The sequence below is a fragment of the Mustela putorius genome, unplaced genomic scaffold (assembly GCF_011764305.1).
Source record: "Mustela putorius furo isolate JIRA1106 unplaced genomic scaffold, ASM1176430v1.1 tig00004007_pilon_pilon_pilon, whole genome shotgun sequence".
In the NCBI taxonomy this organism is placed as follows: Eukaryota; Metazoa; Chordata; class Mammalia; order Carnivora; family Mustelidae; genus Mustela; species Mustela putorius.
The window spans coordinates 13,631,157-13,658,220 of NW_025422145.1; the positions used below are offsets into that span (position 1 = coordinate 13,631,157).

General features: G+C 59.2%; 3 protein-coding genes across 4 annotated transcripts in view; all 3 read right to left on the reverse strand.

Annotated features, from left to right (window-relative positions):
* Positions 1-2,465: 2,465 nt before the first annotated feature.
* On the reverse strand, positions 2,466-6,568 carry TEDC2 (tubulin epsilon and delta complex 2). 2 transcript variants are annotated; one of them, XM_045072125.1, is made up of 10 exons: positions 6,478-6,568; positions 6,289-6,387; positions 5,992-6,062; positions 5,492-5,891; positions 5,002-5,055; positions 4,307-4,400; positions 4,024-4,135; positions 3,836-3,937; positions 3,277-3,467; positions 2,466-3,025 (listed from the first exon to the last, which is right to left on the reverse strand). In XM_045072125.1, the coding sequence occupies exons 1-10, from the start codon at positions 6,501-6,503 to the stop codon at positions 2,879-2,881; spliced, it is 1,296 nt and encodes a 431-aa protein (XP_044928060.1). In that variant the 5' UTR covers positions 6,504-6,568; the 3' UTR covers positions 2,466-2,878. The 2 variants fall into 2 exon arrangements, with proteins under 2 accessions (XP_044928060.1, XP_044928059.1); XM_045072124.1 differs by having other exon boundaries at positions 5,492-5,894.
* A 2,292-nt stretch (positions 6,569-8,860) lies between these two features.
* Positions 8,861-26,507, reverse strand: CCNF (cyclin F). Its single transcript, XM_045072118.1, has 17 exons — positions 26,389-26,507; positions 25,549-25,703; positions 24,506-24,612; positions 23,424-23,491; positions 22,039-22,292; positions 21,646-21,699; positions 20,641-20,745; positions 20,241-20,318; positions 18,372-18,523; positions 15,792-15,956; positions 14,013-14,136; positions 13,575-13,755; positions 13,149-13,236; positions 11,414-11,513; positions 11,201-11,328; positions 10,420-10,589; positions 8,861-9,590 (listed from the first exon to the last, which is right to left on the reverse strand). Exons 1-17 carry the CDS (start codon positions 26,402-26,404, stop codon positions 9,169-9,171), a joined length of 2,367 nt encoding a protein of 788 aa, XP_044928053.1. The 5' UTR covers positions 26,405-26,507; the 3' UTR covers positions 8,861-9,168.
* The window catches only part of LOC101689691 (ATP-binding cassette sub-family A member 17-like), a 62,148-nt gene continuing 61,533 nt past the window's right edge, over positions 26,450-27,064 (reverse strand). Inside the window, exon 32 of the mRNA XM_045071938.1 lies at positions 26,450-27,026. Within this exon, the coding sequence (XP_044927873.1) occupies positions 26,450-27,026 (577 nt within the window). The remainder of the gene's footprint in view (positions 27,027-27,064) is intronic.

A 27,064-nucleotide genomic window follows, 5' to 3' on the forward strand; every position in this document is an offset into this window, starting at 1 on the left:
AGCGCCACGCCCTGCTCCAGGTCCAGGTGGGGTCCGCGCAGCGAGAAGGTGATGGCTGTGGCGGCGGCGCCGGCCAGCAGGGTCACGGCGCCGAACGGCAGGACGCAGCGCGGCCAGGAGCCCCCCACGCCGCCGGTGGCCAAAAGCAGCGCGTGCAGGGCCCCGGGGGGCTCGGGGGGCGCAGGGGGGGCGGGGGGCTCGGCAGGCGCGGTGGGCGGGGGCTCGGGCGCGCTCATGTCGCCGATGGGGGGCCGCGCTCAGGGTGGGTGTGGGCGCCCGCGTAGCCCCCACTCCCATCCTCGACCGCCACGTCAGAGCGGATTGGCCCGGGATGCGGTGACGCCACCGGGACGCCGGGGAGAGGAGGTCGCTGCCGCCTCTCGGCTTGGCGCTGAATCAGGGTGGGCGGGCGCGAATGTCGAAGGGGGCCCTAACCCGGACCTCGGCCCTCCTTTTCCCTCATGCTACGGGCGCCACCTGCCTGCCCAGGTGCGGACAGCGCGCCCCACAAGGCAACACGGAGGACGGGTCCTGACGGGAGGGTCACTGAATCAGCAATCTCTGGGCGCCCATCTGGGCCTGGCTAGGAGCCAAGGTGGACAGCATCCTTGCCCTCAGGGGGCAAAGGTCCAGTAAACCAAGCGGACTGGTGGACTAAAATAATTACGGTGGAGACCATTGGCTATGGAAATGGGTTTGGGCCAGTAGCAGAGTGGTGGGATTCACCCTGGAAATGAAAGGTTCCTCAAGATCAGATCAACTGGGCATGGTCTCTGGAAGTAGCAAGAGTGGCCTGGAGGGGAGTAGCTGTCCACCAGGCTCCCCACCTCTCAGTTCCCCCTTCCCTGTTCCTGCCCTGGTCAGTGGACAGAGCTGTTCCACTCCCTACAGGCCCCTTAGTGCAATGAGGACTGTTTTTAGGTTTCCTGCTTTAGTCTGTCATCTGGTCCCCAGCAACCCCCAAGACCTGGGATTCCATTACTCAAGGTTTCTGGCCTGTGGGGGCAACCCCAAGGCTGCTTCAGCATCACTCAGCTCATGCCCCACACCTGTGACACCCCACCTGGTGCTCAGAAGACCCGGCCTACTCCAGAAGCTGCCTGGCTCGGGGCCTGGGTCCCTCTGCTCCAGGGAGCAGAGGCTGGTGTGAATTCCCTGCTGCTCAATCCTAGCTACACAACAATGCCCCAGCTCTTGAGGATTGTGCTTGGTTGGCTCAGGTGCCTAGGCAAGGCTTATTTAAAGAACACCATGGGGCGCCTGGGTGGCTCAGTGGGTTGGGCCGCTGCTTTCAGCTCAGGTCATGATCTCAGAGTCCTGGGATAGAGTCCCGCATCGGGCTCTCAGCAGGGAGCCTGCTTCCCTCTCTCTCTCTCTCTGCCTGCCTCTCTATCTACTTGTGATTTCTCTCTGTCAAATAAATAAATAAAATCTTAAAAAAAAAAAAAAAAAAAAAAAAGAACACCATGGCCTCCCGGGCCGTCCCAGGGCCTACCACTGTGTAATTTGTCCTCGCCCCAGCCACAGGGGTAAGGGCCATTACTACTGTGGGCCCCTCGGGAGCCTCCTGGGGTCATCTGAGACTGGCTGCACAGGCAGAGGGCAGGCATAGGCTGCAGGAAGAGCCGGCCCCCCCAGGTGGGGAGGTGGCAGGGTTCCTAAGCAAAGGGAACTTACATCCCCGTTTCTGCCCACCAGAGCCTAAAAGGTGGTGTCGGGGGGGCCTGCCCTGGGCTCTGTTACCGTGCAGGTGTTCTCTGCCCCACGGCGCTACCTTGGGGCTGAGTCCTCACAGCAGGCTCCGGGAGTGAAAAGGTTGTGGAACCCATAGTCCAAGATGGAGAGGGGAGTGAGGAGCCTCCCGTTGCCCAGATCCAGCTCTAGGGGCTACAGGTGGTCATGTCTCTTTGATAACCTCTCTTGACAACTACCCCCAGTACGACACTGGGGACGACACTGGGAACTGAGGCTCAGTCCCCTTAAGAATCTTGCTGAAAGTCCCCCAGCAGAAATCAAGTCAAAGTGGAAACCCAAACCTATGACTGGTATAAACCCAGAGACCATGACCTTGAACTCTGCGTTTTCTTGCCTTCCTTCAGTGGGAGAGGCAAGAGCCTTGGAAGAGGTGACAGTGCAGTGAGGGGGGCCCACGCTGGGCACAGCAACAGCCCAGGAGGAAGTGGTGAGCATGGGTGCTAGAAGGACCACCGTGGCCAAGAGAGCCCGCTCACTGAGTTGGGCCGGTGGCTTTGGCGTCTTTGAGTGAGCCCAGTCTAGGCAAGGGGGGGAAGGGGCTTCTGGTGTGCTCAGGCCGATGCTGGAGGGGAGTCCCCAGTGCTACTCACCTTCAGTGCCCTCCTGCCCCCTCCCTGCATCACAGAGGCCTACGCGTGTTCTCAATAAATATGCTGGATATGTTCGTGGTAAGCAAAAACACAAAGAAAAAAAACGAACACACCAAGTCCTGCCTTAAATCTAGATCCTTTCTAAAGGAGTTTTAATGTCATACAAATGGCTGGTAAGTGTGAAAGCAGGAAAGAACAGAGGTAGCTAAGAAAAAAGCCTGACAGGCCTCTGGTCTCCGAGCCTGCTGAAGGCTATGCCAAGCAGAGGCCTGACTGCTAGCTTTGGGGCTCTGGGTTGTTCAGTAGGAGCCGGGGGCTGTCCCCCAGCCCCCGGCCAGGGACCTTGCTTTCCTAGGTGGGTAGAGCCATCTCTGAGCCCCCCAGGCCACCACACAGAAAGTTCTCTCAATCCCCCTTGACCTAATAGGGGGGCGCTCTCCCAGTCTCGTGGGTCAGAGCAACCTCACCCTCCTGGCAGGGTCCAGCAGTCTGGGAAGCGGCAGGGTCCGGGGGCAGCCGGCCACAGGAAGGGCTCAGTCGGCAGGTTCATCTCGAAGGACAGTGAGGAAGCGCTCCCCTCCCTCACAGAGCAGGCTATGCACAGCTCGGCAAAGCGCCAGCCAGGGAGGCCCTGGAGGCTCCCGCGCGCCCACCAGCGGGAGGAGATCAGCCATCAGGACCTTGGGGGGTAACACACGACCACAATCTCAGTGGGGGACCGGTCCCGGGCGGCCACTGGAGGGCTTACAGAAGGCCCCCACAGTGGGGCAATTCCAGGGAGGGCTTCGGGCACCATGTGCCAACCTCTTCATCCCAGAGCTCTGCCCCTAGGCCCGTGCACAGCCCAGAGGCTCCATCTTCTGGCTGGGCCCAAAGCCCCCCCACTCCCCTGGCACCCAGTCACCTAGTCCCTCCCCTCACCCGGAAGTACCTTCTGCAGGTGAATCTGCTGGTCCAGCATGGCCACCCGCAGCCCGAGGACCGCCAGACTCTGCAGCTCCTCGGGGCTGGAGTAGAAAAGAAGCTGGGGGCTCCAGGTAGGGTCTGTTCTTCCCTCACAGGACAGTGAGGCTCTGCAGCATCTCCCCTCAGTCCACGGCCCCAGCTGTTGTCCTGCCACAGCTGTGAGGACAGGGGGATGTGGCCTCATGGTGGGACAGCCAGGGACCTCCTTCCCACTTGCCTTTAAGGGGGTGCGAAGCCTCCATCTGCCCTGGCTGGAGCGCTGCCGTCCAGCAACAACCATCTCTTGCAACACCAGGCAAGTCACCTGACTGTACACCTGTGACTCTCACACGACACTTTCTCGGGAACTAGATAAACATGCAGACCATTTACAGTGACACGGCTGCGTCGGGAAAGGCAGTGGCGAGGGGGCACAGTGCCGCCTAGTCCTGCGGGACAAGGCGGTGGGGAGACCCTATCTTTCCCAGAGGCCCATGACCACTGACCAGACCTTAGCACGAGGGGCGGGGGGTGGCGGGTGTCACCTGCGCGCAGCTCCTGCAGTCTGTGGAGACACTGCTCCGTGATGGCCTGCAGCCCCTCCAGGGTAAGCAGGGAGTAGTACTCCTGTATCCGGTCAGCAGGCTCTATGCAAAAATCAGGGAGGGCAGGCTGGGTCCACGCCAGTCCTGAAGCCCTCCCAGCCCTGAGACACACTGCAGGGCCCGCTCACCTGCAGAGAGCACTTCCTCCATTCGCTGTCTCATCAGCGAGCAGGCCTTCCGCAGGAGCCCGGCCTCCGCCTCTACCTCCGCAGCAGCGAGCCCAGAGCCGGGCCAGCCCGACTGGACATGGGTCAGGGAATCTCCTCTGCAGACAGGTTCTCCCCTTCCCCTCCCGCCAAAGACAGGACCCCAGAGCGGTTCTGGCCCTTGCTGGAGTTCCTCTTTAAACTCACCAGGCCGGAACCACCCACAGCCCCCACTCTGGGGGTCCCACAAGCCCAGAAAGAATACAGTCGTCTTCATTTTCTGGAGGAACTGGGTTTTGGCCATGGAAGCAGTGTCCTTGGAGTCACTGGTCTGGGGAGAGCTGAGCTGGGCCCACAGGCTGCAACGCACACAGAGGCACCGTTCATCCATCTAGCTGGGCCTCAGGAGGCAGGGAAAGGCTGGGGCAGGGACCCCATGAGGGGTGTTTGGTTCTGCCGAATGCCAGGAGGGGCCTCCCCAGGCTTTGGGGGATGGAGAGGATGCTGTCTGTGAGACGGGGACAGAGTCCACACACTCTGGGGAAGTACTAAGAATTCAAGGGAGGAGAGGAGAGGAGCTGGCAACTCCCCTGGAAACTGGGACTAACTGGGACTACCTGCGACCACGGTAAAGAACTCTGGGTACGGGCTCTAGAGCAGACACTGCACGAACACGTGAAAGGCCCCACCTTGTTGAACCCTTATTGCACCTCTATGGAGTTGACACTATCACACCCACCTCCACAGGGAGGACAGCTGGGGACGCAGTCTCTCAGCCCGAAAGCCTGCTGAGTCTAAGTCCTAGCCAGGCAGACTCTCTTAACATGGAAAGTGTCCCCACCCAGCCAATAAAGCAGAGTGGCCTGCTGGAAACGTCTTACCGATGTGGCCTGGGCTGGTGGGTTGCCTGGGTCTCCCTGGTCTCCCCTCCACCCCCACCCAGCGGAGACTCAACCTTACCGGGAGTTCTGGGAAGCCACTTTCCTGTAGGCCATGGGTAGCTTCAGCAGGCTCCTGCCAGGGAAGCCAGTGCTCAGAGTAGCCTCACTCTGGAGGCTCCCCCCACCCCCAACATGCAACAGGACTTTCAGATTGGTTGTGGGAGCCAGCACAGTCCAGCTCTGCTCCCTGCTCTGGAGGGAAGAAAGGACACCAGGAGCAGAGCCCAGGCCCTCCACAGCCCATGTGGAGCCCTGGGTGGGGCTGGGTGGAACGGGTGGGTAAGAGGATGGGGCACTGGACAGCCAGGGAGAAGGGGACAGGCTCTAGCAATGGTCCATTCTGCAAGCTTCGGGGCATGGATCCCATGGGATGGCACCCTAGGGGCTCCCCTGGTCCACATCCAGCTCAATACCCTGCCCTGTCACCCCCCATCCCAGATTCCTGCTGCTGGCCAGAGTCTGCGCAGGTACACACAGAAGTTCCTCTGGGAAGGGTTTGGGCAACATACCCCTTCTCCTTCAGTGTGAAAGCTTCTGGGGCCCGAGGAGTAGCCGATGGGGGTATCTGTTGGTCCCTGAGGCTCGGTCTGGGCTTGGTGGTTGAGGCTCCTCTCCCCATACGGGTGCGATCCCCCACTGATGGAAGCCTGCACTCAGGGAGGCCCCTGGCAGGCACTGTGGTCTGGTGGATGCCCCTGGGTGGTTTTGTCTCTGAGGTTTGCCGGCCAGCCTGGCCTGAGGCCCCGGGTGGGGCAGAGGCTGTGGTAGCACGAGAAGTGGCAGCGGACTTCAGGCCAAGGGCCCCATGTCTTTCTCCAGCCTTAGAGACGCCTTTTCTCACCCGCACAGCCTTCTCCAGTGCCTGGGTCAGAAGCTCCAGCTCCCTGAGGTCTTGAGGGCTGGGCGTGTCTGCTGCAAAAGCCAAGAACTCTTGCAGTGGTCACTCACCACAGCTTGTCAGAAAACAGAGCAGGGCAGCACCAAGGACAGGCGGGCGGTGCAAGTTTACCTGGAGGCGGGGCCTCTTCATCAGTTTCTGGCTCTGGGGTTGGCTCCGCAGCCGGCGTTTCGGCCGGTTCCCTGCCAAGACCAGTACAGTGGCGGCACAGCCAGGAAGCAGGGCCCAAACCCGACCGACCCCAAGGGGCCGCCTGGCCTCGCGGCAGCCTCCCAACCTCAGAGCCTGCAGGCAAAGGGGACCAGAGCTGGCAACAAGCAAGCGGGCGCTGGGCCCAGCCTCCCCGCCCGGGGGCTCTGAGCGGGGTTCCGAGGGCGGCCCGGCCGGGTGGTCTCGGGGTCCGCGTACCAGGTCCGCAGCAGCCGGCGGGAGACGCGCAGGCTCCGCTCTAGCTGCAGCTGCCGCTCGGCGCAGTCGTCCAGGGCATCCCGCAGCTCGGCCACCAGCCTGGGAGGGGCGCACCGGCGGCTCAGCACCCCGGCCGGCCGCGCGCCGCGCCCCCTCCCGCCCCGCTCCCTCCCAGCGCGCGGGTCTCACCGGCGCGAGCAGCCCAAGGGCAGCATGAAGGCGGCCGCCGATCCTCCGGATTTGCCGCCTCCGGGAAGTCAGGTCCTTTCCGGGCTAGGACACCGCCCCCTTCCGGCTGCGCGACCCAATCCCGAGCCCAGGGCTCAGGCCCCGCCCCGACCCCGGTCCCGCCCCCCGGAGCCCCGCCCCAGTTCCTGGCCCTCGGGCTTCTGCGTCCCAGCCCCCGCGGCGCCCGCGCGGACTCCTGCGGCTCGGACCCGGGCTGGGAGGCAGAAGAGGGTGCTCCGGTGGTGCGCGGACATCTAGTTCGGATGACTGGGCAAATGGTGGCCCTGAGATTGCTTACGGTGGACTTTGTCCTTACTGAAGACCCGCTAAAGCAGGGCCGATCTGCCCTGCGGACCCCAGGCCACCTTGGCTGGACCCAGTGGGTACTGACAGAGGTGAAGAGGACACATGTGTTGGGGCCACAGCCAGGGAGGAGGGCGCGTTCGCTTGTAGACATCCTTAGGAGGCGCTGACATTCGCAGGTGGCATCAGTCCAGAAGATTAGGGATGGTGGCCTTCGAGCAATGAGCCCAGGGCCAGATGGGCCAGGGTGAGACAGGTGACTATAGGTGGGCACTGGTGAAAGATGGGTGATGGAAGGGGAGCTGGAGCCCAGAGAGGTGGAGGGACAGAAGCAACTGGAAACGGTTCCAGGAGGGTCTCCACAGGATGAAGGAAGGGGGCCTTCAGGGGCTCAGACACCTGGGGAGATGGGTGCTGGCTGGGAGGAGTGATGAAGCCCGAAGGGCCCCACGTGATTGGATTAAGTAGGACTGTGACCCCTGCTGGGGCTGAGAAATCTCAGGGGGAGCTACAGGGATGACATGCTGGGGGTTATGATGGAGAGGTGCCCCTTTCACAGCTGCTGGGGTCCCTGTGCTGCTTGGGACTGGTCCATGGTGGGAGCTTAGGGTGGGGCTCTCCCGTTCTTATCTGGAGAGGCTCTCATCAGCACTGGCAGGTGGCATTACGTCCCCACTGGAGTAGTCTCCTAAACGTGCAAGCTGAGAGGAGGCTTTTGTCAGTGGGCCACAAACAAGGAGGTGGGCAGTTCAGACAGGCACATCACTCAGCTGCCACTACCCTCATCACATTTAATCCCCACAACACCCCTGTGAGGTAGGTAAGATGGCCCTATCTTACAGACAATACCGAGACTCACACATGCCCAGGGGCACAGTTGACTGGGAAGGTTGTGCCCAGGGGCACAGTTGACTGGGAAGGTCGCAATCCCAACTGTGCCCCACTCAGGGTGGTCAAAATTCTCTTCTAGAAGCAGGAAGACAGCTCCCATCGGAGCACCCAAGTGCTCCAAGCACCCAGAAAAGCCACTAGGGAGTAGCTCTTTGTTCCAGAGCCCAGGTTCAAGAGCATTTGGGGGACACTCCTGGCCCAGTGGTTCTTTCCAATGTTCTGAGAAGAAACAAGCTATCCCCGAGTGGTCCACCTGTCCTGGGAGGGGGGCAGTCTGGAGCAGATCCCACAGGTTTTGGTTGCTGTACTCAGGAGGTGGCAGGTGTCGGGGAGCCTCAGGAACACAAGCAGATCCATCCTCAGCCAGCAGGTGGGGACAGGTCCTATGAGTCTCACTCTTCTGCCGTGGGGCCACCTCAGATGTTATAAATGACATTCAACTTTTTTTCTGATCTCTCTGGGAAGAGGGTCAGGAGACCACTCAGGTCTGAATCAGGTGCTCCTTTTTCCTTTAGTGGACCCTAAATGAAGTTAAGAATCTCTTTATAAAATTTAACGCCTTCTATCTTTAATTTTTCTTTTGTTTCCATCTTAGAAGAACTAAGGATGGAAATAAAGACATGAAAAGAAATGGCCTAGAAATTCAGTGCAAAGAGAGGTGTTCACATGGACACCACCTGCTGGGGACAAAGACAAATCACTCTGGAGGAAGGGACAGACTTCTGCAGGAGCTGAGAGTGTGGTGGGCAGGGAGCTTAGGGCCAAGACATCCAGGCCCTGGCCTGAAAGCAGTCAGGGCCTCCCACCTGGTGGTCCACTGTAGTACACAGCAGTGTGCAGGGGCAAGTCTCCCTCAGCAGGGAACCTGCCACCAAGTGAGGATGGGAGCTGGCAGCGGGTGGGGGGGGGCGGGCGGGTGGCGCAGTATGAAGACAGTCGTGTGCTCAGAGCTGTCAGCTCCCCACTGGAACCCCAAACCAGATAGATGCTGGGAGGGGGGTTGTGCCAGGCCACCTGGTCACACGTGTTCTCAACTGTGAAAGCTATTGGCTCTTGGGATGAGATTCAGTTGGGGCCGGGGAGATGAGGGCATGGGCTCTAGCTCCCCAGGGAGAGCAGGAAAGACACAAGAGGGAACAGAGACACAGGCTTCCCAGGGTGGGGCATGATTGCTTTGAGGCTGTTTCCAAAACAAAGAATCTGAGGTTTTGTTCTGATTCAGACATTCTGACGGGAATGGGACTACCCTGGAGAAAGAGACTTAGCGTCCAGTGTTCTCTCTGTTCCCTGTTCGAGAGCCACTAGGGGCCCACAGGGTGTCCACCTCCAGCGCCCCCTCGGCTCCCTAGTGCGGCAGCAGCCCTCCCTCAGCAGACGTTCCTTGCGACGAGTGGAGGCACGTGTGCAGCCTCAGCAAGCCCGGCTCAGGTCCCTCTCCTCCTCCTCCTTACTGGGGGTCTATAGGTTTTTCCTCTTCACCTGGGGAACGCTGCTCTCCAGAAGGCTTGGAGAGCGACACTGTAAACACGACTTCTTGGCATGGTGGTGGCAAGGATGTGTGTTTGAGTTGCTGCCTGGGGACAGCGCTGAGGTAGATTGGGGAGGGCCCCCCGAGACGCTGTCCACGGAATTTGTGGGACTTGCGCTGCTGATGGAGGAGTACCCTGAGGTCACACTGTCCCTGCCTGGCTCCCTTGTGCCGCAGAGCCGAGGCTCAGGCCCTGGCGTCGGAGGTGTCTGGGGGCCTGGTACCCAGGTGTGCAGGTCCTGGCGTTCCCTGTCCTCTGGGCAGGCCTCCTCATCACTTGATTCCTGGCAGCAGTGCTGTTCGGGGCTCAGATAGACCACGGTGACATCAAGGATGCCACTGGGGGCCGTCACTGTGGGAGACAAGGGGAGAGAGATGTGGCCACTGCCCAAGCAATGGGGTGCCCCCCTTGCCCAGCCAGGACCCCAGTGGCCCGGGTCCATCTCTTGACCAGGACAGGTATGGCTCTCAGTACAGTCCCCTGTATTGCTCTCCTTTGGGTAAGAAATTGAAGGTGGCACTCATCGTGACTTGGGGGACAGCAGGAAGCGACTACAGACTAGTCCTCAATAATTTACTTAATCAGGAGTGCCTGGGTGGCTCAGTGGGTTAAAGCCTCTGCCTTTAGCTCGGGTCACGATCCCAGGGTCCTGGGATCAAACCCTGCATCGGGCTCTCTGCTCGGCGGGAGCCTGCTTCCTCCTCTCTCTCTCTGCCTGCCTCTCTGCCTACTTATGATCTGTCTGTTAAATAAATAAATAAAATCTTAAAAAAAAAAAATTACTTAATCCCCAAGTGGCCACCACAGCAAGTAATGGGAAAGTTGACAGAATCTGCTTGAGCTGGGCTTCCTTCATGTTCAGCTGGTCGAGAACACAAGGGCAGAGGCTCCACAGGCAGCTCTGGAGGGGCGCACAAGGCACAGAACCCAAAAAGGGCAGCGGGTGGCACATTTCACATGACGTTCTAGAAAGATCTGCTCATGAATTCCAGACAAGGTCTCCTCCGCCTCCCTGCTCTGGTGAGGCCCCTTCACGGGCCTGGACATAGGTCTTCTCTCCTGGCCCCCCAGCCCCCCGCCTTGCTCTGGTGTTCTAGGGGCTCTGCTCTCTCATGCCTCCCGTGTGTGAATCCCTCCTTCCGAGGGGGCATCTGGGTGGTCTCTGAGTCCCAGTGCTCACCGTCACCGTCCTTCTCTCCTTCGCTTTCCTGGTCACCCTCGTAGCCAGAGCAGTAGTCCAGGCTCCAGTCCAGAAAGCTGCCCAGCAGCATGTCCTCTTGGCTGGACAGCTCCGCAGTGGGCGTGGTGACGAAGCTGCCCCTGTCCTCCTGGAGGCTGTTCTCCCGCTTCCTGCCGAGGGAAGAGCCAGCAGCCTGATCACAGGCAGCAGTGTGGGAGGCCCAGCCTGGCCCTCTGCAGCTGCCCACCCTTGGGAGGCTCACGGCAAGGCTCCTAGGGGCAGGGCCGGTGGCACAGTGAGGGGCTGCGCTCGGGACTTGGTGGGATCAACAGGAATTCCTGGGGTGGGTAAGGTGGGGGAGGCAAGTGATTCCAGGGGATCACACCAGAACACTGTGATGGGGGGTGCATGTGGCATAGACTTGGGAGACGAGGGTGGGGACAAGACCAGCCCGGGAAGTGTGGAGGGACCAGGCCGAAAGTAAGCAACACCATGGAACCGGGTGGCCCGTGGATGCCCATGTGGGGCTTGAGACCGTCTTTGCTCAAAGCAGCCCGCTGCACCAGAGAGAGGACAGGGCTGCTGTCTGGAGATGGGGCCCAGGAACCAAGGCCTGGATTCAACCCCAGCTACATTTTTTGCGGGACCTGTTGCTTCTCCCTGCTACATCTTAGGAGCCCCCTGTGTAAAAGGGGGTCCATGGAGCCTCTCAAGACAGCCGCAGGGGCCACGAAGGAATCCAGGCCCAGCACATGCAGCTCCAGACCAGGGGCTCACGCACCGCTTGGTCCTTCTTCCTGACGGAGAGGTGAGGAAGGCGTGGATATCCCCCGTGCTGAGGAAAGCCGCGGGCTCCGGGCTGCCCTGCTTCACTCCCAGAGCTGCGCACAGCTGCCCGTAGCTCAGCACCTGCAAGGAGACCGGGTCAGAGGGTGGGACGAGGCCCGGAGGGGCTGGTGTCTGGGGGGGCCTTGGGGGGCCAGGGTGTGGGCACCTCTTCCTGGCTGATCTCTTCATAGCGCTTGTCCTCGAACCGCTGCTTCACGGCAGTCAGAGACACTTGCCTGTAGTCCTTGGGGGCGTCATCGTGGAAGCTGCAAACGGGGGGACATGTGAGGGACAGCAGGGCCACAGGCTGGGCTCTGGGGCAGCAACAGCAGCACCCCCAGCCCAAGGGACTCCGTTTTAGCCTCCACTCGCTGAAGCGAGAGAGTACAGCAGGTATTTAGAAACAGCCTAGCGATGGCAGGGCAGATGGGGCACCCTGCACGGATGTCCGCAGTTGCCTCATTCCAATAGCCCCCACGTCCACCAGGGCACAAATGAGCAAGACGTGGTCTGCTTGTGCAGCAGACTGCGAAGCCAGTGGAAGTGTTACATAGGTGACAGGTTGGTTCCGAAGGGCCACATGAACAGGACTGTGTTTCTCTGAAGTGTCCAGAAATGGAAAATCCAGAGAGAAGGAAAGCTGGGGCTGGGGAGCACAGGCCTGACCCACGAGGAGTGCGGCGGGCTTTGAGGGCGCCACCATGGTCTACAACTGATAGTCGGGACGGTCGCATGACCAAATACGCACGGTAAGTTTAAAAAAAAAGTTTCGCTGGTAAAAAGTGTTTCCAATTTATCTGATGTGAAAATAAAAAACAACTCTGAGAGGCAGGGGAACAGCCTAGTAGCAACTACTGGGAGCTGGTGTCAGGTACGGACAGACTATTCACACCCGTCATGGAGTGATGACACACACGTGGACCCATCAGCTCACCCATACTTCCCGTCCACTGGCTGTGACTAGGCACAACGGAAAACAGAGTCAGCCAACGCACATGCTGGCCCCAGGACACGGTGACCGGTTCCCCACGGTGGAGCAAGGCAGGGAGCAGGCCAGAGAAGGGGATACCCCCAGGGGCTTGGGGCCTGGCCAGAGAGTTCCGATCTCATTCTGGATGGTGTACAGAGCAGGGACCTCCCCCACACAACAGAGGCAGTCCCTGAGATAATTCAGGGGGCAGCTGGGGAATGCATACGTGCAGGCAGCACAGGCCTCCAGAGCCAGGGAGACTCGGGAACGGAGAGAAATGGCAGGGCCCAGGTCCCTGCTAGGATGACTGAGGTATACCTGCCAAGCAGCCAATTCAATCTACGACAAGGAGGAATGGCTGGAGAGGGGAGCAGGGGTCTGGCCTGCATAAGGCAGCGGCAGGGAATAGGTCCTGGGACTCAGATGTATTCTGAATCCCAGAGGTGCCCGAGGACAGACAGAAGGCCGGAACTGTCCAGCCCCTCACACGCAGGAAGAATGTGCGGAGCGTGGATGGGCAGAGGAGCTGGCGGCTGGGGTCTGGCACAGGCACGTGTCGGCAGCAGGTACCAGAGTGAGCGGGTGAGGGACAGGGCTGTGGCAGGAAGGCATTGCAGCCGGCCAACCCCTACCCCAGGGGACAAGCTGTCCCCCCGCCACACTGAACGCGGCTCAGGAACACAGCCTCGATGTTTCTAGTACCGTCAGCTGCCTGTGGGATGAGCTGCAGTTGGGAGGGGCTACTGCGCTCATCCAGTGTCAAACCTGAACTGGGACGAACGTGGCCTGGCGTTTTTACATGTCGACCGTGAGAACACAGCGCACTGTGGGGAAGGTGTGTGTGGGGGGCTGCCAGCCACGTCCCCGCGGGACGTGAGCACGAAGACTCCGTGGCGGCTGGGTGGGGGCTCGCGTCTGTCTGCAGACTCACCACTTCTGATGGAGGCTCAGGATGCAGGGTATGAGGTCTTCGCAGGAGAACCCGGTCAGGTCCCACAACCGTGGGGTCCAGGGCTGTGCTGGGGAGGAAAGCCAGGTGCTGGGGCCGTGCTGATGCCATCCCCGCTCTGCCCCCTGGCCCCCACAGTTCTGCCGTGCAGTTTCCTGGAGCTCGGGGTTACAGATGCCCCAGGCTCACTGTCGGTGGTGCGGCAATACTATGCTGGAGTCCCCTGTTCAGCTCACCCCCACAGGACAGCTACCATCCATGCCTGTGTCTCCTGGTCCGGGGCGGGCATGCTACTTTGTCTCTCTCCCTCCCCTTTGTATGAGAGTCACATCCCGTGTCCCAACTCAGGGGACCCCCAGGCCCTGGCTGAGCCCCCGCTGAGCAGCCGGCGGAGGGTGGGATCCTTACTCTGCCCGTGCATCAGCCTGGCGAGCAGCAGGGCGGCGGCGGCCAAACGGGCCGGGGCATACACAGCCAGGCTGGTGTGCAGCAGTGAAAGCTCACAAAGGAAGCTGCACAGGTGCTGGGTTCTAGGTGCTGCAGGGACCAGCGTCAGCAGAACATCCTTGTAATCCACCACAGTGGGGACCTAGATGGGACAGGAAGGAGACATGTGGTCCTGGCACGCAGAAAGCTCACCCACACACTCAACAGGGCGGCAGCCTCACCCACATTCACATGGGCACCAGGGTCACGGTAACCAGAGGCAGCTCCGGCCTCAGCCCTCTGGGTCCAGGCAGACCTTTTGGAGCAGGAAAGCTCACACCGAGCAGGAGCCCCTGGTTCCTCCTGTCCCTCCCATGAATTCAACTCTGATGTGAAAGGAAACCGCCAATGGGCGCTTACCCGAATCTTCCCTTCCAGGGCAGAGATGATCTCTCCCATCATCCGCACCAGGTCCTCGTACTTGTAGGTGTTGTCCGTGAGCCACACAGCCTCGCGGATCGTCAGGATCTCCTTGCTGATGAACCTGGAATGTCAAGAAGGGGTCTGAGCGCTGAGTCTGCTCTCCCTGGAGGCAGCCATCACTTGAGTCCCCAGTGACGGGGGGTGGGGGTCAAAGAGCGGATGAACTGCCCAACTCCCAAGAGGAAGAGATGAGCTCGTGTGACCCTGTCCCAAGACTCTGCAAAGGAGGCGGGACTGGTGCCGGCTGTGGGAGGGGCCAGGCTCCAGGCAAGCCAATGTCTGCACGAGGCACCCACGAATGACGGGTCTGGTCAATCCTCTGGTGACCTGAGGATTAGGCCACCCTCTGCAGAGTGCAAGTAAACAAGAGCTTGAACCTGGAAGCCAGGGAGCCAGCAGGACCGGAGCTGGGGCTTGCTGGAAGGTGTGTCCTCAGCACAGGCGTGGCCACAGGAATCTCCATTGTCCCTTAAGCAGGAAGCCACCCTGTTCTCTACTCTCCAGCAGCCCCAACTAGCAGGGAACACATTGGTCTGGCAGACTGCCAGCAGGGGAGCAGGGCCACGCTGGTGGTTGCTCTGTCCTGGGGCTTCTGTAGCCTCCCCATTCCCTATAGGCTTGGCCAAGAGATGGGAGATCGGAGAGCACAGGTGGGCCATCTCTGCCTCTAGATCTATATAAAGTATCTCACTGCTTGCCAGTTGGCGGCCCAGTAACTCTGTTCCTGATTACAAGGATGTAATGATGCTGCTTGGGCATGAGGTGATGAGGCCCGTCTGTTCTGCCACCTCTAGTGAGAAGGTCTGGACGCAGGGTCCCATGAACACACCCTGCCTGCGGTCCCAAGCCCACACTGGTCCCCTAGAGACCGTATGTCCTATTCCTCTCATGGTCTTGTGACCTAGCACACTGCGAAGTTGGACATAGTGGGCTCAGGGGTCACCAGGGGAGGCAGAGACTAAGACAGTAGCTGGAGCTTTCCATGACCTCGTGACATACAAAAACCACCCTAACAATGTAAGCCTGGAGCCCCTGCCTCTGGGCTACATGCAAAGGAAGTGTGCGTGTTTGAGCGTACCCCACTACATGTGGCGAGCCTGTCTCTCACCCCCACCCCCCCGCCGGCTCACAGACAAGGACAGCCAGTCTGCAGAATGCTGCCAGGGGCACAGCAGACCACACGGAATGTAAGAGAACAAGAACAGGCAGATGCTTCCAGGGCAAAACTGGGGCAGAGACGTAAGCCGGTCCCACATGAAGAGTCAGAGTTGTCAGGGGTGCAGGCAGCTGTCCGAGGAGGCACCCCATGTTCGTGGTGGGACTGGAGTGTTCTGGGAGCCGGCTGGGGGCGTGAGACCCTCTAACTGCTGGTCTCTGGTGACGCAGGCTAGAGAGCTCGACCGCTGAGAAGGGTCTTTCTATGAGCTCAGCAGGGAGACCCTAGAGGGCAGGTCTCCACATCACTCTCAGGGGCCTGGGAAAGAAGGACCCAGCCTGTACCACCGAGCAAGGCCATTCTTTGGGGTCCCCGCAGGCCAGGATGAGTGGCCGCCCACACGCCGAGGTTCCGTCACTGCCTGGGGAGAACTACTCTGCTTGCGCTCGTCCCGCAGCTCAGACCCCCATCTGGTGAGGTGCGACACTGAAGGCTCAATTTCAGCACTAAGCCCACCGGGGAAGCCCGTCCCGCAGCCCCTGCACTGGGAGGCTCCCTACCGGGTACAGATGACCATGCAGGCGATGCCCAGCAGCTGGAGCCTGTACCGGGGCACCAGCCTCCGCCGCAGGTACCGGTCCACGCACTCCACGGTCAGGTGAAGGCACAGGCTCGTGAAGTCCTTCATGGTGGCCACTTCCACCAGCCAGTCAATCAAGATGTACCTGCAGGACAAGCACCAGCCCTGAAAATGAGGGCGAGCACCCCATTCCCACCTGGCCCACCCGTACTCAGAGAGTGAGCAGGTCATCTGCAGTGCTGTCTATGTACCCGGGAACTTGTCCCGGCCGGAGACGCTGGCTCCAAGGGGGCTGGGAGGGCCCCAAGGTTGCTAGGTTCCTAGAAGGAAGCTGGGCTCACACACCTGTGTCCCCTGCCTTCTCCCCGGGAACTGCCAGGTACTGGAGGAGCCCAGACACAGGTAGGGGACAAGGGGGGCCACCCTGTAGGGCTGAGGGTAGATCACAGGGCCGGGGAACAGTTACGCAAAGCTGGAAGACCTCCGGCCCTCCTACAAACCCAAATCCTCCCCAAGGAGCGGCCTGTCCACAGGGTCATTTATCTCGACCCTCTGCAGTGGGGCAGAGAGCAGGAATGGAGCTCAAGGTGGACGCCGCTGAGCCTGGCACTGGACTTCTCAGGCACCCTGCACAGACGAGGGGTCCCTCCTCTAGGGGGCTTAACCTGGGGCGAGCACCGCAGACCACACATGGGAGTGCTGGGTGCCATGGCAAGGACACCCGAGGGTGGTCCACGCCTCTCTGAACAAAGGAGAAGAGCCCAGGAGCGAGAGGGAGAAGACACGTAAAGCTGCCGAGTTCCAGGCAAGAGTTCCAGGTGCTGGGTAGAAGCATCTGTCACAGGGCAGGAATAGGATGTAGGAAAGAAAGACAGCCTGAGACAGACAGCCTGTGTTTCCTCCCGAAGCTGGAAGAGCGTGTGAGTGCTGCCAGGTGTATGAGGTTTAAACCAGCCAACACTGGGAACAGAAGAGGACGCCGCCCCTACCCAGACTGAGTGACCTTAACAATGGGACTTCTAAAAACCAACCACCCAGAGTGCCTGGATGGCTTAGTTGTTAAGTGTCTGTCTTTGGCTCAGGTCATGATCTCAGGGTTCCGGGATCGAGCCCCGTGTTGGGGGGCCGGGGGGGCAATTCCTGCTCAGCAGGGAGTCTGCTTCTCCCTCTCCCTCTGCCCTTCCCCCTGCTCGCTTGCGCACACTCTCAAATAAATAAAATCTTAAAAAAACACAACCAAATTGTACACTTTAAAATGGCTAAATCCTAGACCAACATAATGTCGTATGTCAGATACACCTCAGTGTAAAAAACAAAAAAGGTAGCTGTGGCTCCGTATAGAGAAAAACGAAAAGAAGTTCAACTCAAAGGCTGAGTGATATTAGTATTTCAACAAAATTCTGTTGTTCTGGAAAAGAAGAAAGTGTCCCCAAAACAGAACAGCCACAGTCCCCCAAAAAAGGGCTGATGGAGAGGGGTACAAGGTGCTCTCAGGATACAGCTTCCTACAGGAGGAGGAACAAGTGGGAGAGAAGGGGGCCGCAGCCGCCGGCACTGGCCCAGGATTCCAGAGCACAAGGGCTTGCTGACACAGGATATGCGACCCCGCACTGTGTGCGTGACACCAAGTCCCTTCAGGGAAGGCACGATCCCATTAAACACAAACGTCTACTGAGCACGTCCTAGGAGCTGCTGGAGTACAGCCAGAGCCTGGCCCTTCAAAAGCCAAAGCATGCGTTTAATTAATTGAGTGATTTTTTAGAGAAAGTGGAGACAGGGAGAGGGAAAGAGAGAATCTTAAGCAATCTCAGCGCCCTGAGATCATGACCTGAGCCCAAATCAAGAGTTGGACGCCCAACGGACTGGCCCCCAGGGCATTCCTTCAAAGCATATCTAGAATCTGGTGGAAGCTTAAAGTATTATTTATGTCCCTGTTATTTTCTTTTCTTTTCTTTTTTTTTTTTAAGATTTTATTTATTTATTTGACAGACAGATCACAAGTAGGCAGAGAGGCAGGCAGAGAGAGAGAGAGGGAAGCAGGCTTCCTGCGGAGCAGAGAGCCCGACGCAGGGCTCGATCCCAGGACCCTGAGATCATGACCCGAGCCGAAGGCAGCAGCCCAAACCACTGAGCCACCCAGGCGCCCCTCCCTGTTATTTTCGATCATCTCCCATGATGCAGTGAAAAGCCTCAGCGGTGGGTGGGCCGCAGGAAGCAGCAGGGCATGGGGGGCTGGAGGCCACCCCCAGGGCCGCGGACCCTTGTCGGCCACACTCACGCCCACACAAGGCTGTGTAAAGAAGATGTGTTTTGGCTGCTGAAACCGGTGATACAAACGTTGTCATTTTAGAAAGACGCTTCAAATGGTTTAACACGTTCTGAGGATTAAAAAGGAAACAAGCACAGACACTCACGGGGGATGTTTTCTCTTTGAAGCCCTGGATAACACCCCGTGGAGGCTCGAGTGGAACGGGACAGGCAGCCCCTCTGCCCCCGGAGCCCTGCCACTGCTCAGCCTCGCCCACCGTCCCGAGCAGACGCTGGCCCTCGAGGTCCTCACCTCATGGTGTCGCTGAGGCCCTTCTGCACGGAGAAGACCTGCTGCTTGCCCATGGCGCGGGAGGTCTGGAAGAGCTGGCGCACCACACTGTCTGAGGCCTTGGCGTCGAGGCCCAGCTGGCTTCCGTGCGCACAGGCTTTGGCTAAAGACAGCTGCGGGGACAGACACGGCTGTGAGTGCGAAGCCACGGGTTGCTGAGGGAGAAGACAGTGTGGACACAGGGGGTGTGTACACCTTCTCTGCCTTCCGGAAGCAGCATAGCTCAGGTTTTAACTACTCCTTGTGAAATAAACACCACATCACGTGGTAACGGACTTCAAGAGGGACAAAACGCGCATAATGGAGTCAGCGTAGCAAAGTGGCCAAAACCGGCTGGAGGTTCAGATGACTTGGCTTTAAAACCTGGGTCTGTGTGAACGCCACAGGCAAACGAACTGCTGTGTGCCTCAGTTTCCCCTTCTCACAAGGGCCTAACGGCACCTGCCTTGGTAGCTGGGTATGTGGGTTGACTGAACTGCATCCTCCACTTGGCACGGGTCCCGGCACCTCTAGGCCCTCCAGTAGTAACTAGCAACCATTTCTAGGTATTTCCTTCCAGATGTTTCCACACATTCCTGATCATAACGCAGAGGCATTTATCTTCTCTCAGCTCACTTAGCGTTAACATGGTTTGGGACACCTGGGTGGCTCAGAGGGTTAAACCTCTGCCTGCGGCTCGGGTCATGATCTCAGGGTCCTGGGATCGAGTCCCGCATTGGGCTCTCTGCTTGGCAGGGAGCCTGCATCCCTTTCTCTCTCTGCCTGCCTCTCTGCCTACTTGTGATCTTTGTGTCAAATAAATAAAAAACATGGTTCCTTAGCATATGAAACTCCTGTAAGCACGTTTCACCTGTTCCTCCTTCTGGGGTTTGATCTGTTTTATTATTTTGAGGAACATCTCGGTGCAGCTGTTTCGGGGCTGGACCCTGTCTGCTTACATGGTCACCCACAGGGGCAGCCGTGCCAAAGTATTTTCTGAAAGGTCCACGTGGATTTTCATACCAGCTAGGAGAATGTTATTTTATCACATCTTTGCCAGCAAAAAGTGCTATCGTGAAAAAAGTGTGTTTTCAGAATATTAAGGATCCACTCAATACGCACAGAGAAAAGACCTACATACACACGCTATTGTTGAGCTGTGGGCCCCGATGACTAGCACTGAGGGGGCACACTGCCCCGGACTTGGACCAGCTGTTTCTATTTCCTCCTGTGCGGGAGCGCGATGTCAGAATGTTGCTATTCTTACGATTAGTTAGAGTTGCCGAGAGAACACCATACTATTCAGTGCTCTCGCTGCTGCAGATCTGCTGACTGCCTGGGACACAAACATCGCTGCATCTGTGAGCTGTCAGGCTGGGCCACCTGCTGCTCTGTAATTTCTTCCCTCACTTTTAGGGCAGAGGACTCTCAAACACGGCCCCTGGTGGGGCAACAAGAGCATTTCTACCTGCTTGGCAAAGGGGGACGGTCTTTGATTTGTCCTAAACGAGAATTCCTTACAGCTGTAAGAGGAGAGCACCAGGAGAACACCCCCGGCAAATCCCTTGTGTCCTGGTCCTAACCCTGGCTGACCCAGGGAGCAGGACATCACGAGTGCTCACAGAAGACGGTGTGAAGCGGCACCCAAGAACAGAGAGGCGGGCTTGGAGGCTCCTGGGTGAGGCGCAGGAAGGAAGCACTCGCAGCCCCCCCACCTCCCGCAGCAACACTCCTGGAAGGCCTGGCGCTGCCCTGGGCCGGTCCTACTGCCTCTGAGTGGGAGCCCGGGCAGTCTCCACACCACGGGCCCCACGAGAGGAGCTGGACGGAGAAGGCCGGCTCCTGCCTCACCTGTGCTTCCCAGCAGCCTTTGGCCGCGTAGTCCCTGAGTTTCCGGAAGCTGTGGAGGCATCGCCCGGGATCTGACATCTGTCAACGGGAGAGAGGCACCGTGCTCTTACACAGTTGTGTCTCTGGAAAACTCAGAATCAACCCATCGAATCTTAAATGTTCTTCCCAATACGCCCCGAGGGTCTACGGCTTGGCCTCCTTCCCAGACCCTTGTCTAAGAAATGGTGGTGGTTGCTGGGGCAGCTATGCAAGCAGCTGCTGGCCAGAGGCTCCTGGTGCTCGGGGAGCTGCCAAAGGGTCCGCCCACCCCCATGCAGACCCAACCTTGCTGACGGCCCATCTGGAGACCGCACCTTAGGCCAACACACAGCCTCCTCTCCCCAGACCCCAGCTCACTCACATCCATCCTCCTGTCACGTTCCCAGAGGAGGTACGAGCTGGCCAGACAGCCCTGATTGGCAGACTCTTCAAACAAATCCTGGGCCTGCTGCTTCCGCTCTTCATCCTATAACAAACCCCAGCATAGCAGCTTTCTTCACCCTGCTCCCAGACTCCAGCTTCTCCCAGCGGCCCCTCTCCTGCTCCCAGACTCCAGCCTCTCCTAGTGGCCCGTGCCCCGCGTCCTGCTCTCTGCAGATACCAGCCTCTCCCAGCGGCCTCCTCCACCCTGCTCCCCCAGAACACCAGTCTATGGGCCACCACGGTCTCTCCGCGGACCTCTCAGTTGTCATATTTGGGAGTCTTTCTTTTACCAAAATGAGTTAACTAAACCAGGAGTGGAAACGACTTCTCTCAAGATATGTGCTCTCACAACCACCGGGAAAGCGAGCTTCAGGGCTCTGCCCTCACGGGCCCCCTCCCTCCAGGGTTTGTGAGGTTTGTGTTTGGCTCGGCTCTGGGCTGCCAGAGGGTCAGCCCTCCATACCAGCCCTCCCAGAGGGTGGCACACAGGTTTTCCTGAGGCTTCTCCCAGGCCTCGCTCACGCTCAGTGTCCCTCCCTGCTGCTGCACCAGTCACCAGAAGCCACCACTTTCCCTGAGTTTGCTGCAGAGCTGGCTTCTTAATCATGAGCTTGGTAAAGCTTTCTTCAGCATAAGGAGGTCTATGGGAAGAGCGAGAGAGGCTGCCTGGAGCCAGGCCACGAAACCAGCCCATGGCCCAGCAAGTACTCAGACACTCTGCCAGGCTCTAGGCTTCTTCCAACAGGTGGGGCTGGCCTGGGTGTTACACCCCGCATGACCCCTCCTGCGGGTCAAGTCCCATGTACTTCCTGCTCCCTGGTGTCTGCAGCTGCCGGAAAGGCGGGCAGCACAGAAACAAGGAGTCCCGTGCTCCATGTCCACGTGCTCGGGGGCCCAGGGCCACCGCGGCTGGCACAGGGTCCAGGCGGGACGGACGACTTACCTCGAAGAGACTGAGCACTCTCCCCAAGCAGTGCAGTATAGATGCCCGGTGAGTCTGAGCAGCAAGAGGAGGAGAAAGTGTGATCATCGGTGGAAAGAGGACTTCCAGGGCACCACCCTTCCCCGTCCACCTGTCCCTATGGCCCCTGCCTGGCTCATACCCTACCCTGAGGGCTGCTCCCTGATTTCAGGCTTCAAGGAGCTGGGGTCCTGTGTTCCCAGCTGTCAATACATTTTCAGCCCAGACCCTCATGGGATTCCCTGGGAGCCCCAGTGGTGAGGCTTCCTCTCCTGCTGGCTCATCTCTAGATGCCCCCACACCCACGCTCCCGATTTTCCACAGCTCCACTGCCGTCAGGTGCCTGGCTTTATGTGGTCCAGTGTCTCTACTCACCCTATGGGGCTCGGACCGTCCGGCATGCGGGCCCCACGCGTGTCCCTCGCCAGGACCCACCCCCTGCAGCTGGCACTCCGCCCTGAGGCTCTCATGAACCACGGCCTTGCAGCAGCTTCCAGACACCGACCACGGGGGTCGGATGAAGAGCCAGATGAAGGGCGCGGCACCCACATTCAGTCGCTCTGCGAGACTGAAGAACCGAGAAGCCTTCAGGCCATTCACCTCCGCACGGGCTTCATCAGACACAGACACTGCGGAGACGGACAGAATGTTACCCCAGACATCTCTGACGGACAGGTGCACAGAAGTCTCGATGGCTTTTTTCAAAGTTGACAATCTTACGCCTGCCACAGTACAACATTGCTGGTATTGAAGGAGAGCAGAGCCCTCCAAGATGGGGGCTCCTCCCTTTCTTCCCCTACCTTGTGAATCACGTGTCCCTGACAGGGTCCTCCCAGCAGCCTAGGATCTGAAGGTCTGGGAGCTACAGCCTAAACCCACTCTAGCAGGTGTGGTGTTTCCTGCGGAGCTAATGTTCCAAATCTGTCTGGTGGCGATGGCTGCACCACGCTGTGAGGGAGGTGTGTACAAATTGCTGGCTTGGACACTTGGGGCGGGTAAGGCGGATGGTACGTGAGTCCTGTCTGGAACCGCTGTCTGATGGGGCAGCAGGACTGCTCCTCGCCTCTACTGCTCTCAAGAGTCCTATAGCAGGGGCTGACTTGGCAAGATGCCACATCTTTGAGCAGCAGCGTAGCAGCTCTCCCCAGGCTTTATGTGTTTGGGAGTTGCAAATGGACACCCTACAGGCTGGTTCTGTGTGCTAAGCAACAGGGCAGGCACTGGGACAGGAGAAGGCTGCACGGGTTCTTTCAAGGAGCACCTGTTCCCTGAGGGGCGAAGGAGTTCAGGCACCAGGACGGCTTTGACCTGCTTGGACCTGCCTCCCACTGGAGCCGGGGCTACTGTGTTATGAACACCCCATGGAATTAGGCATTCTTTGATCGCTGCCCCAGAGTTCCAGGGAGGAACTGTGGCCAAGGAAGGAGAGGAGCCAGCACCTACATGTGGGCTGCAGGGTTCACTGGACGGAGCAGAGAACTGCTGGGGGGCGGGGGGGAAGCCTGGCTTGCCTGGGTAGCCTCCCCTCCCCCCACTCTAAGTCTCAAAGCATTCATCAAAACAAGGTTTGTTAAAATAAAGCATATGGACTCAAAGTTCACCAGCACATCCCACTCCTGTGAGCATAGGCTGCTGAGGGGAGAAGCCTGCAGGTGGACCTGGCAGGGATAAGGGGTGGAGGGGCGAGGAAGGGCTCATGCCTGTTCTACAAGGTCGGCACTGAGCTGGGTGAGGCCAGCCTTGGCCCCGGGAGGACTTACGGCCTTCATTGTAGAGGTAGGCTATGCCCAGCTTCACGGCAGCTTCAAAATTTCCCTTTTCGGCAGCCCTAGACCATTAAAAACACACAGCATCACCTGTGTTGTCCCGGGAAGTTCCTGTCCCTCCACGGCACCTGACCCTAGAACGCTTGTTTCCTAACTGGGGATTTTTTAGGTAATGCAGTCAAATATCACTCATCCATGACACGCGACAACATGGACCAACCTTAAAGGCATGCCAAGCACAAGAACGCAGCCACAGAACACCACATGTTGTAAGATTCCCCTTACGTGAAATGTCCACAGCAGGCAAATCCACGGATAAGTGGGCAGATGTAGTGCTGCCTGGGACTGGGGGGATTGCAGGGAAAATAGGGAGTGGGCACTGAAGTCAAGCCCTATTCACTCTGGCTTTGCCACAGGAGTAGTGAGGATGTTCTCAAGTTAGTGGCGATGCTTGCACAACTCTGTGATTCTATAACCACTCTTTAACTCTAAAACCACTGAGTTGCACACCTTCAATGAAGAAATCACATGGTATGTGGCTTAGGTTTCAGGCGGCCTGTGTGGAGCCACCGGCACGCAGGAACAGTAGGTCTAGCCACTAGCATGCTGGGGCTCCCAAGATGAGGGGCTCACACCTGATCTGACCCTCCCTCTGGGTCCCAACCCCAGCAGGAAGATGGGATCAGCCAGGGAGTAAAATCTAAAACAAGTGAAATCACAAGCTTTGAATTAAAAATTAAAATAAAAAAATAAAAAGAGGGTTGAGTAAAATTTCCACAGGGAGGTGACCTGCATTTGAATCATGCAGACTGGTCCCAGCCCAAGGGAGACCATTCGAAGCATGACAGTGACTAATGAGTCTGGTGGGGCTGGTGGCACGGATGGCCAATGACTGTGCTTCATGTGACTCCACGGGTGACGCTGACAGCCCTCAGTCCCTCCCTGGGGGGTGAGGTGTGGGCAAGGGCAACTGCAAAAGAAAAAGCCTGCCCAGGTCAGGCGCTGGGACACAGGCTGGCATACCAGGGAGGCCCAGAGACGGGAGAAAAAGGAGCTGTGGTCAGGGGCACGGATACCTTTCAAAGAGCTTCAGGTTCCTTGGAGAAGGCCACAGTTCCTGGAAGCTGGCACATGCCCACACGCTGGCATGGTTGTCCACCAGGTATTTCAGGTGGGAATGCACCTGCAGAACAACGCAAGGGCGGGGATTACCATGGGCCCTCCCAGAAGCCCCACTCCTGGAGCCCTTGAACATGGGACAAAGACAGATGGAGGGCCCCCTGTGGATCAAAGTCATGGCTACTTTAAGAGACGGAAAAAACAAGTTTCTCGGAAGCTCTAAAGGTGGGGACAGTGCTGCCAGAAGGGGGAATAAGCATCCAGACTGAGAAAGGGGGAGTCGCCCCCGTAAGGGTGTATTCCCTACTTGACTCTAACGGGAGCAAGTAGAACAGAATTATGGTTTGTGCTCCTCTACCTGGGGCTTTGCCAGTGGGAACATAGCTGGCGTCTGGAGGTCAATGGAGGGTCTAGAAAAAGACCAATAAACTCAATACCACTCTGGTCGGAGGCAGGAAGTGCCTCAGTTGGGAGCCCTGAGCCCAGGCGACCATTTCAGGGGCTGAAGTTTCCATTGCACCACCACGGAGGTGGCTTTGGGAGTCAGAGAAACAAGTTCCTGGACAAGTTTCCTGGACTCTTCCCACCAATTTGCTGTACGCCCTTGAGTAAGTCAGTCTGAAGGAGGCTGTTGAGTATGTGCAAACTGACTCCCAGGGTCCCTTTCAGGGCTCGATACTACATGTGGTTTGTCCTCGTGAATGTATTTTTGTTTTCTTTAAGGCTCTTATTCTTAAGAGGTGAGAAATTCACCACCACGTTAGGGTCCTTTCTCTGTCAGACATCACAATGAACGGATTCAAAACATACTGCACTATGTTTCAGCTTTTCGATTGCAACAACCTCAAACACCTAGTAACAACATCACGCTTGTTGCCTCTTCCCTCTCTTGTAGCCAAAATGTTGTTCTGACACTGAAGAACTGAAAGCCCTGATGGGACAACCAACAAGTCAGGCCAACAAGCTACAGGGCTGACGCCACTTTAATCTGGCGACTTACAGCTCGGACAGCCAGGATGTCCCCAACAGAAAGCCACTTCAGGATATGAAAGAGCACATCTTCAGGGAGGCTCAAGATGGTTAAGTTTCGGGGTCTCCTCTTTATCCTTCGCTTTGTAGGGTAACAGAAACACTTTGCACACCGGCAGTGGATCACTGAAGAAGAACAGCAGAATGGTGTCAGGGATGTGCAGGAAGGGAGCTGCGCTGACAGGCACAGTTGTATCTGAAGACGACTGAACAGAAGGAACCGGCCGCATTTCTGGTCCCAAACAAGCGTTATTTAAAAGAGTGGGGGCCCACGGATTCCCACAGCCACAGTCATTCATTCAGTGTCAGGAAGTGCTTAAGGCAAACAGGAGGCTAGCCTGGAGCTTGGCTACTGGGACGAGAGCGGCCAGGGCGGAGGCTGGTTCTGCCCTCCGACCCCTGCCCATCTCCGGGACGATACAGCAGGAGCCCCTCGCCCCGCTCACCTGGTGTCCTCCCCGCCGCCCGCCCCTCCGGAGGCCTTCCTGCCCTGCCCGGCTCCGCACCGGGGTCGCCTACCAGCAATTACCGGGCCGCGCGGGGCGCCCGGGGCCCACGGGGTAGCTGGATGGTGCCGCCACACCGTCCTCGTCCCCCTGCTCTAGGCGGGTCGCGCTACTCTCCGGCCGGGACAGGTGCCCCGCCCGGCGCGGGGTGTTCACGCCGAGCCCACTCGCACCCGCGGCGCCGCCAGGCATTTAAACCGCGCGCCCGACGAACGCCGCTGTGACGCCCCGCACGCGGGGCCGAAGGGCCCGAGCCGCCCCGCCCGTTGTCCGCCCGCCGTCCGCCGCCCGCGCCAGGCACTCACCACCGCCGCTCCCCATCGCCGTCGCCGCCGCCAATTCCGTCGCCCGCGTCCCCGACGGCCGTCAGCCCCGCGCGCCCAGCGCAGGCGCAAACCTGCCCCGCCGCCCGCCCGAGTTTTCAAATGCGCCCGGCCCTCCCATTGGCCGGCCGGGGGGGGCGCGCGTCGCCGGGCCGCCGGGTCCCGGCCCCGGCTCCGCCCTCCCGCCCGCGCCGGGCGCTCGCGATTGGCCACGCCAGGACGCGAATTCGAACGCCGGCCATTGATTGGTGGATTCCGCGCGGCCGCCCCGCCTCCCCGGGCGGGGCGGGAGGGGTCCCCGGGGGAGTGCGGCGTTGCCCCGCTGGCGGGGGCGTCTCTGTGCGTGAGCCCGGGCCGTTCTGGCGGCGTGGGGACAGGCGAACAGCGTCCGCGGAGGCCTGTGCGCGCCCGCCGCGCCCCTGGCCCTGGCCCCGAGAGACCGCGCGCCCAGCCTCTGGCCCGCGTCTGGCGGGAGACTGCTGCTCGGACGGCCGGGCCACGGAGGGCTGAGACCGGAACGCTGCCCCTCCAGCGCCTCGGCCGGCGCCTTCTTCCCGCGAATTGTCGCCCCGTCTGTCCCCGCTGTGTCCTCCCTGTCCCCCGGGATCCGGCTCCACTGGCTGCCGCGGGCCACCCCAAGCACCGTGTCAGTCAGGAC

Excerpts from the sequence above, each read along its gene's own strand:
- TEDC2 (XM_045072124.1), bottom strand. The coding sequence starts at position 6,503 with ATGCTGCCCTTGGGCTGCTCGCGCCG. Across the intron at positions 5,056-5,491 it reads TTCACACTGAAGGAGAAGGG|GAGCCTGCTGAAGCTACCCA; the intron begins GTATGTTGCCCA and ends CTTCCCTGGCAG. Across the intron at positions 4,401-5,001 it reads GTGGCTTCCCAGAACTCCCG|CCTGTGGGCCCAGCTCAGCT; the intron begins GTAAGGTTGAGT and ends TGTGCGTTGCAG.
- CCNF (XM_045072118.1), bottom strand. Across the intron at positions 21,700-22,038 it reads GACGGTCCGAGCCCCATAGG|ACTCACCGGGCATCTATACT; the intron begins GTGAGTAGAGAC and ends CTTGCTGCTCAG. Across the intron at positions 10,590-11,200 it reads TCAGGAAGAAGGACCAAGCG|GAAGCGGGAGAACAGCCTCC; the intron begins GTGCGTGAGCCC and ends TTCCCTCGGCAG.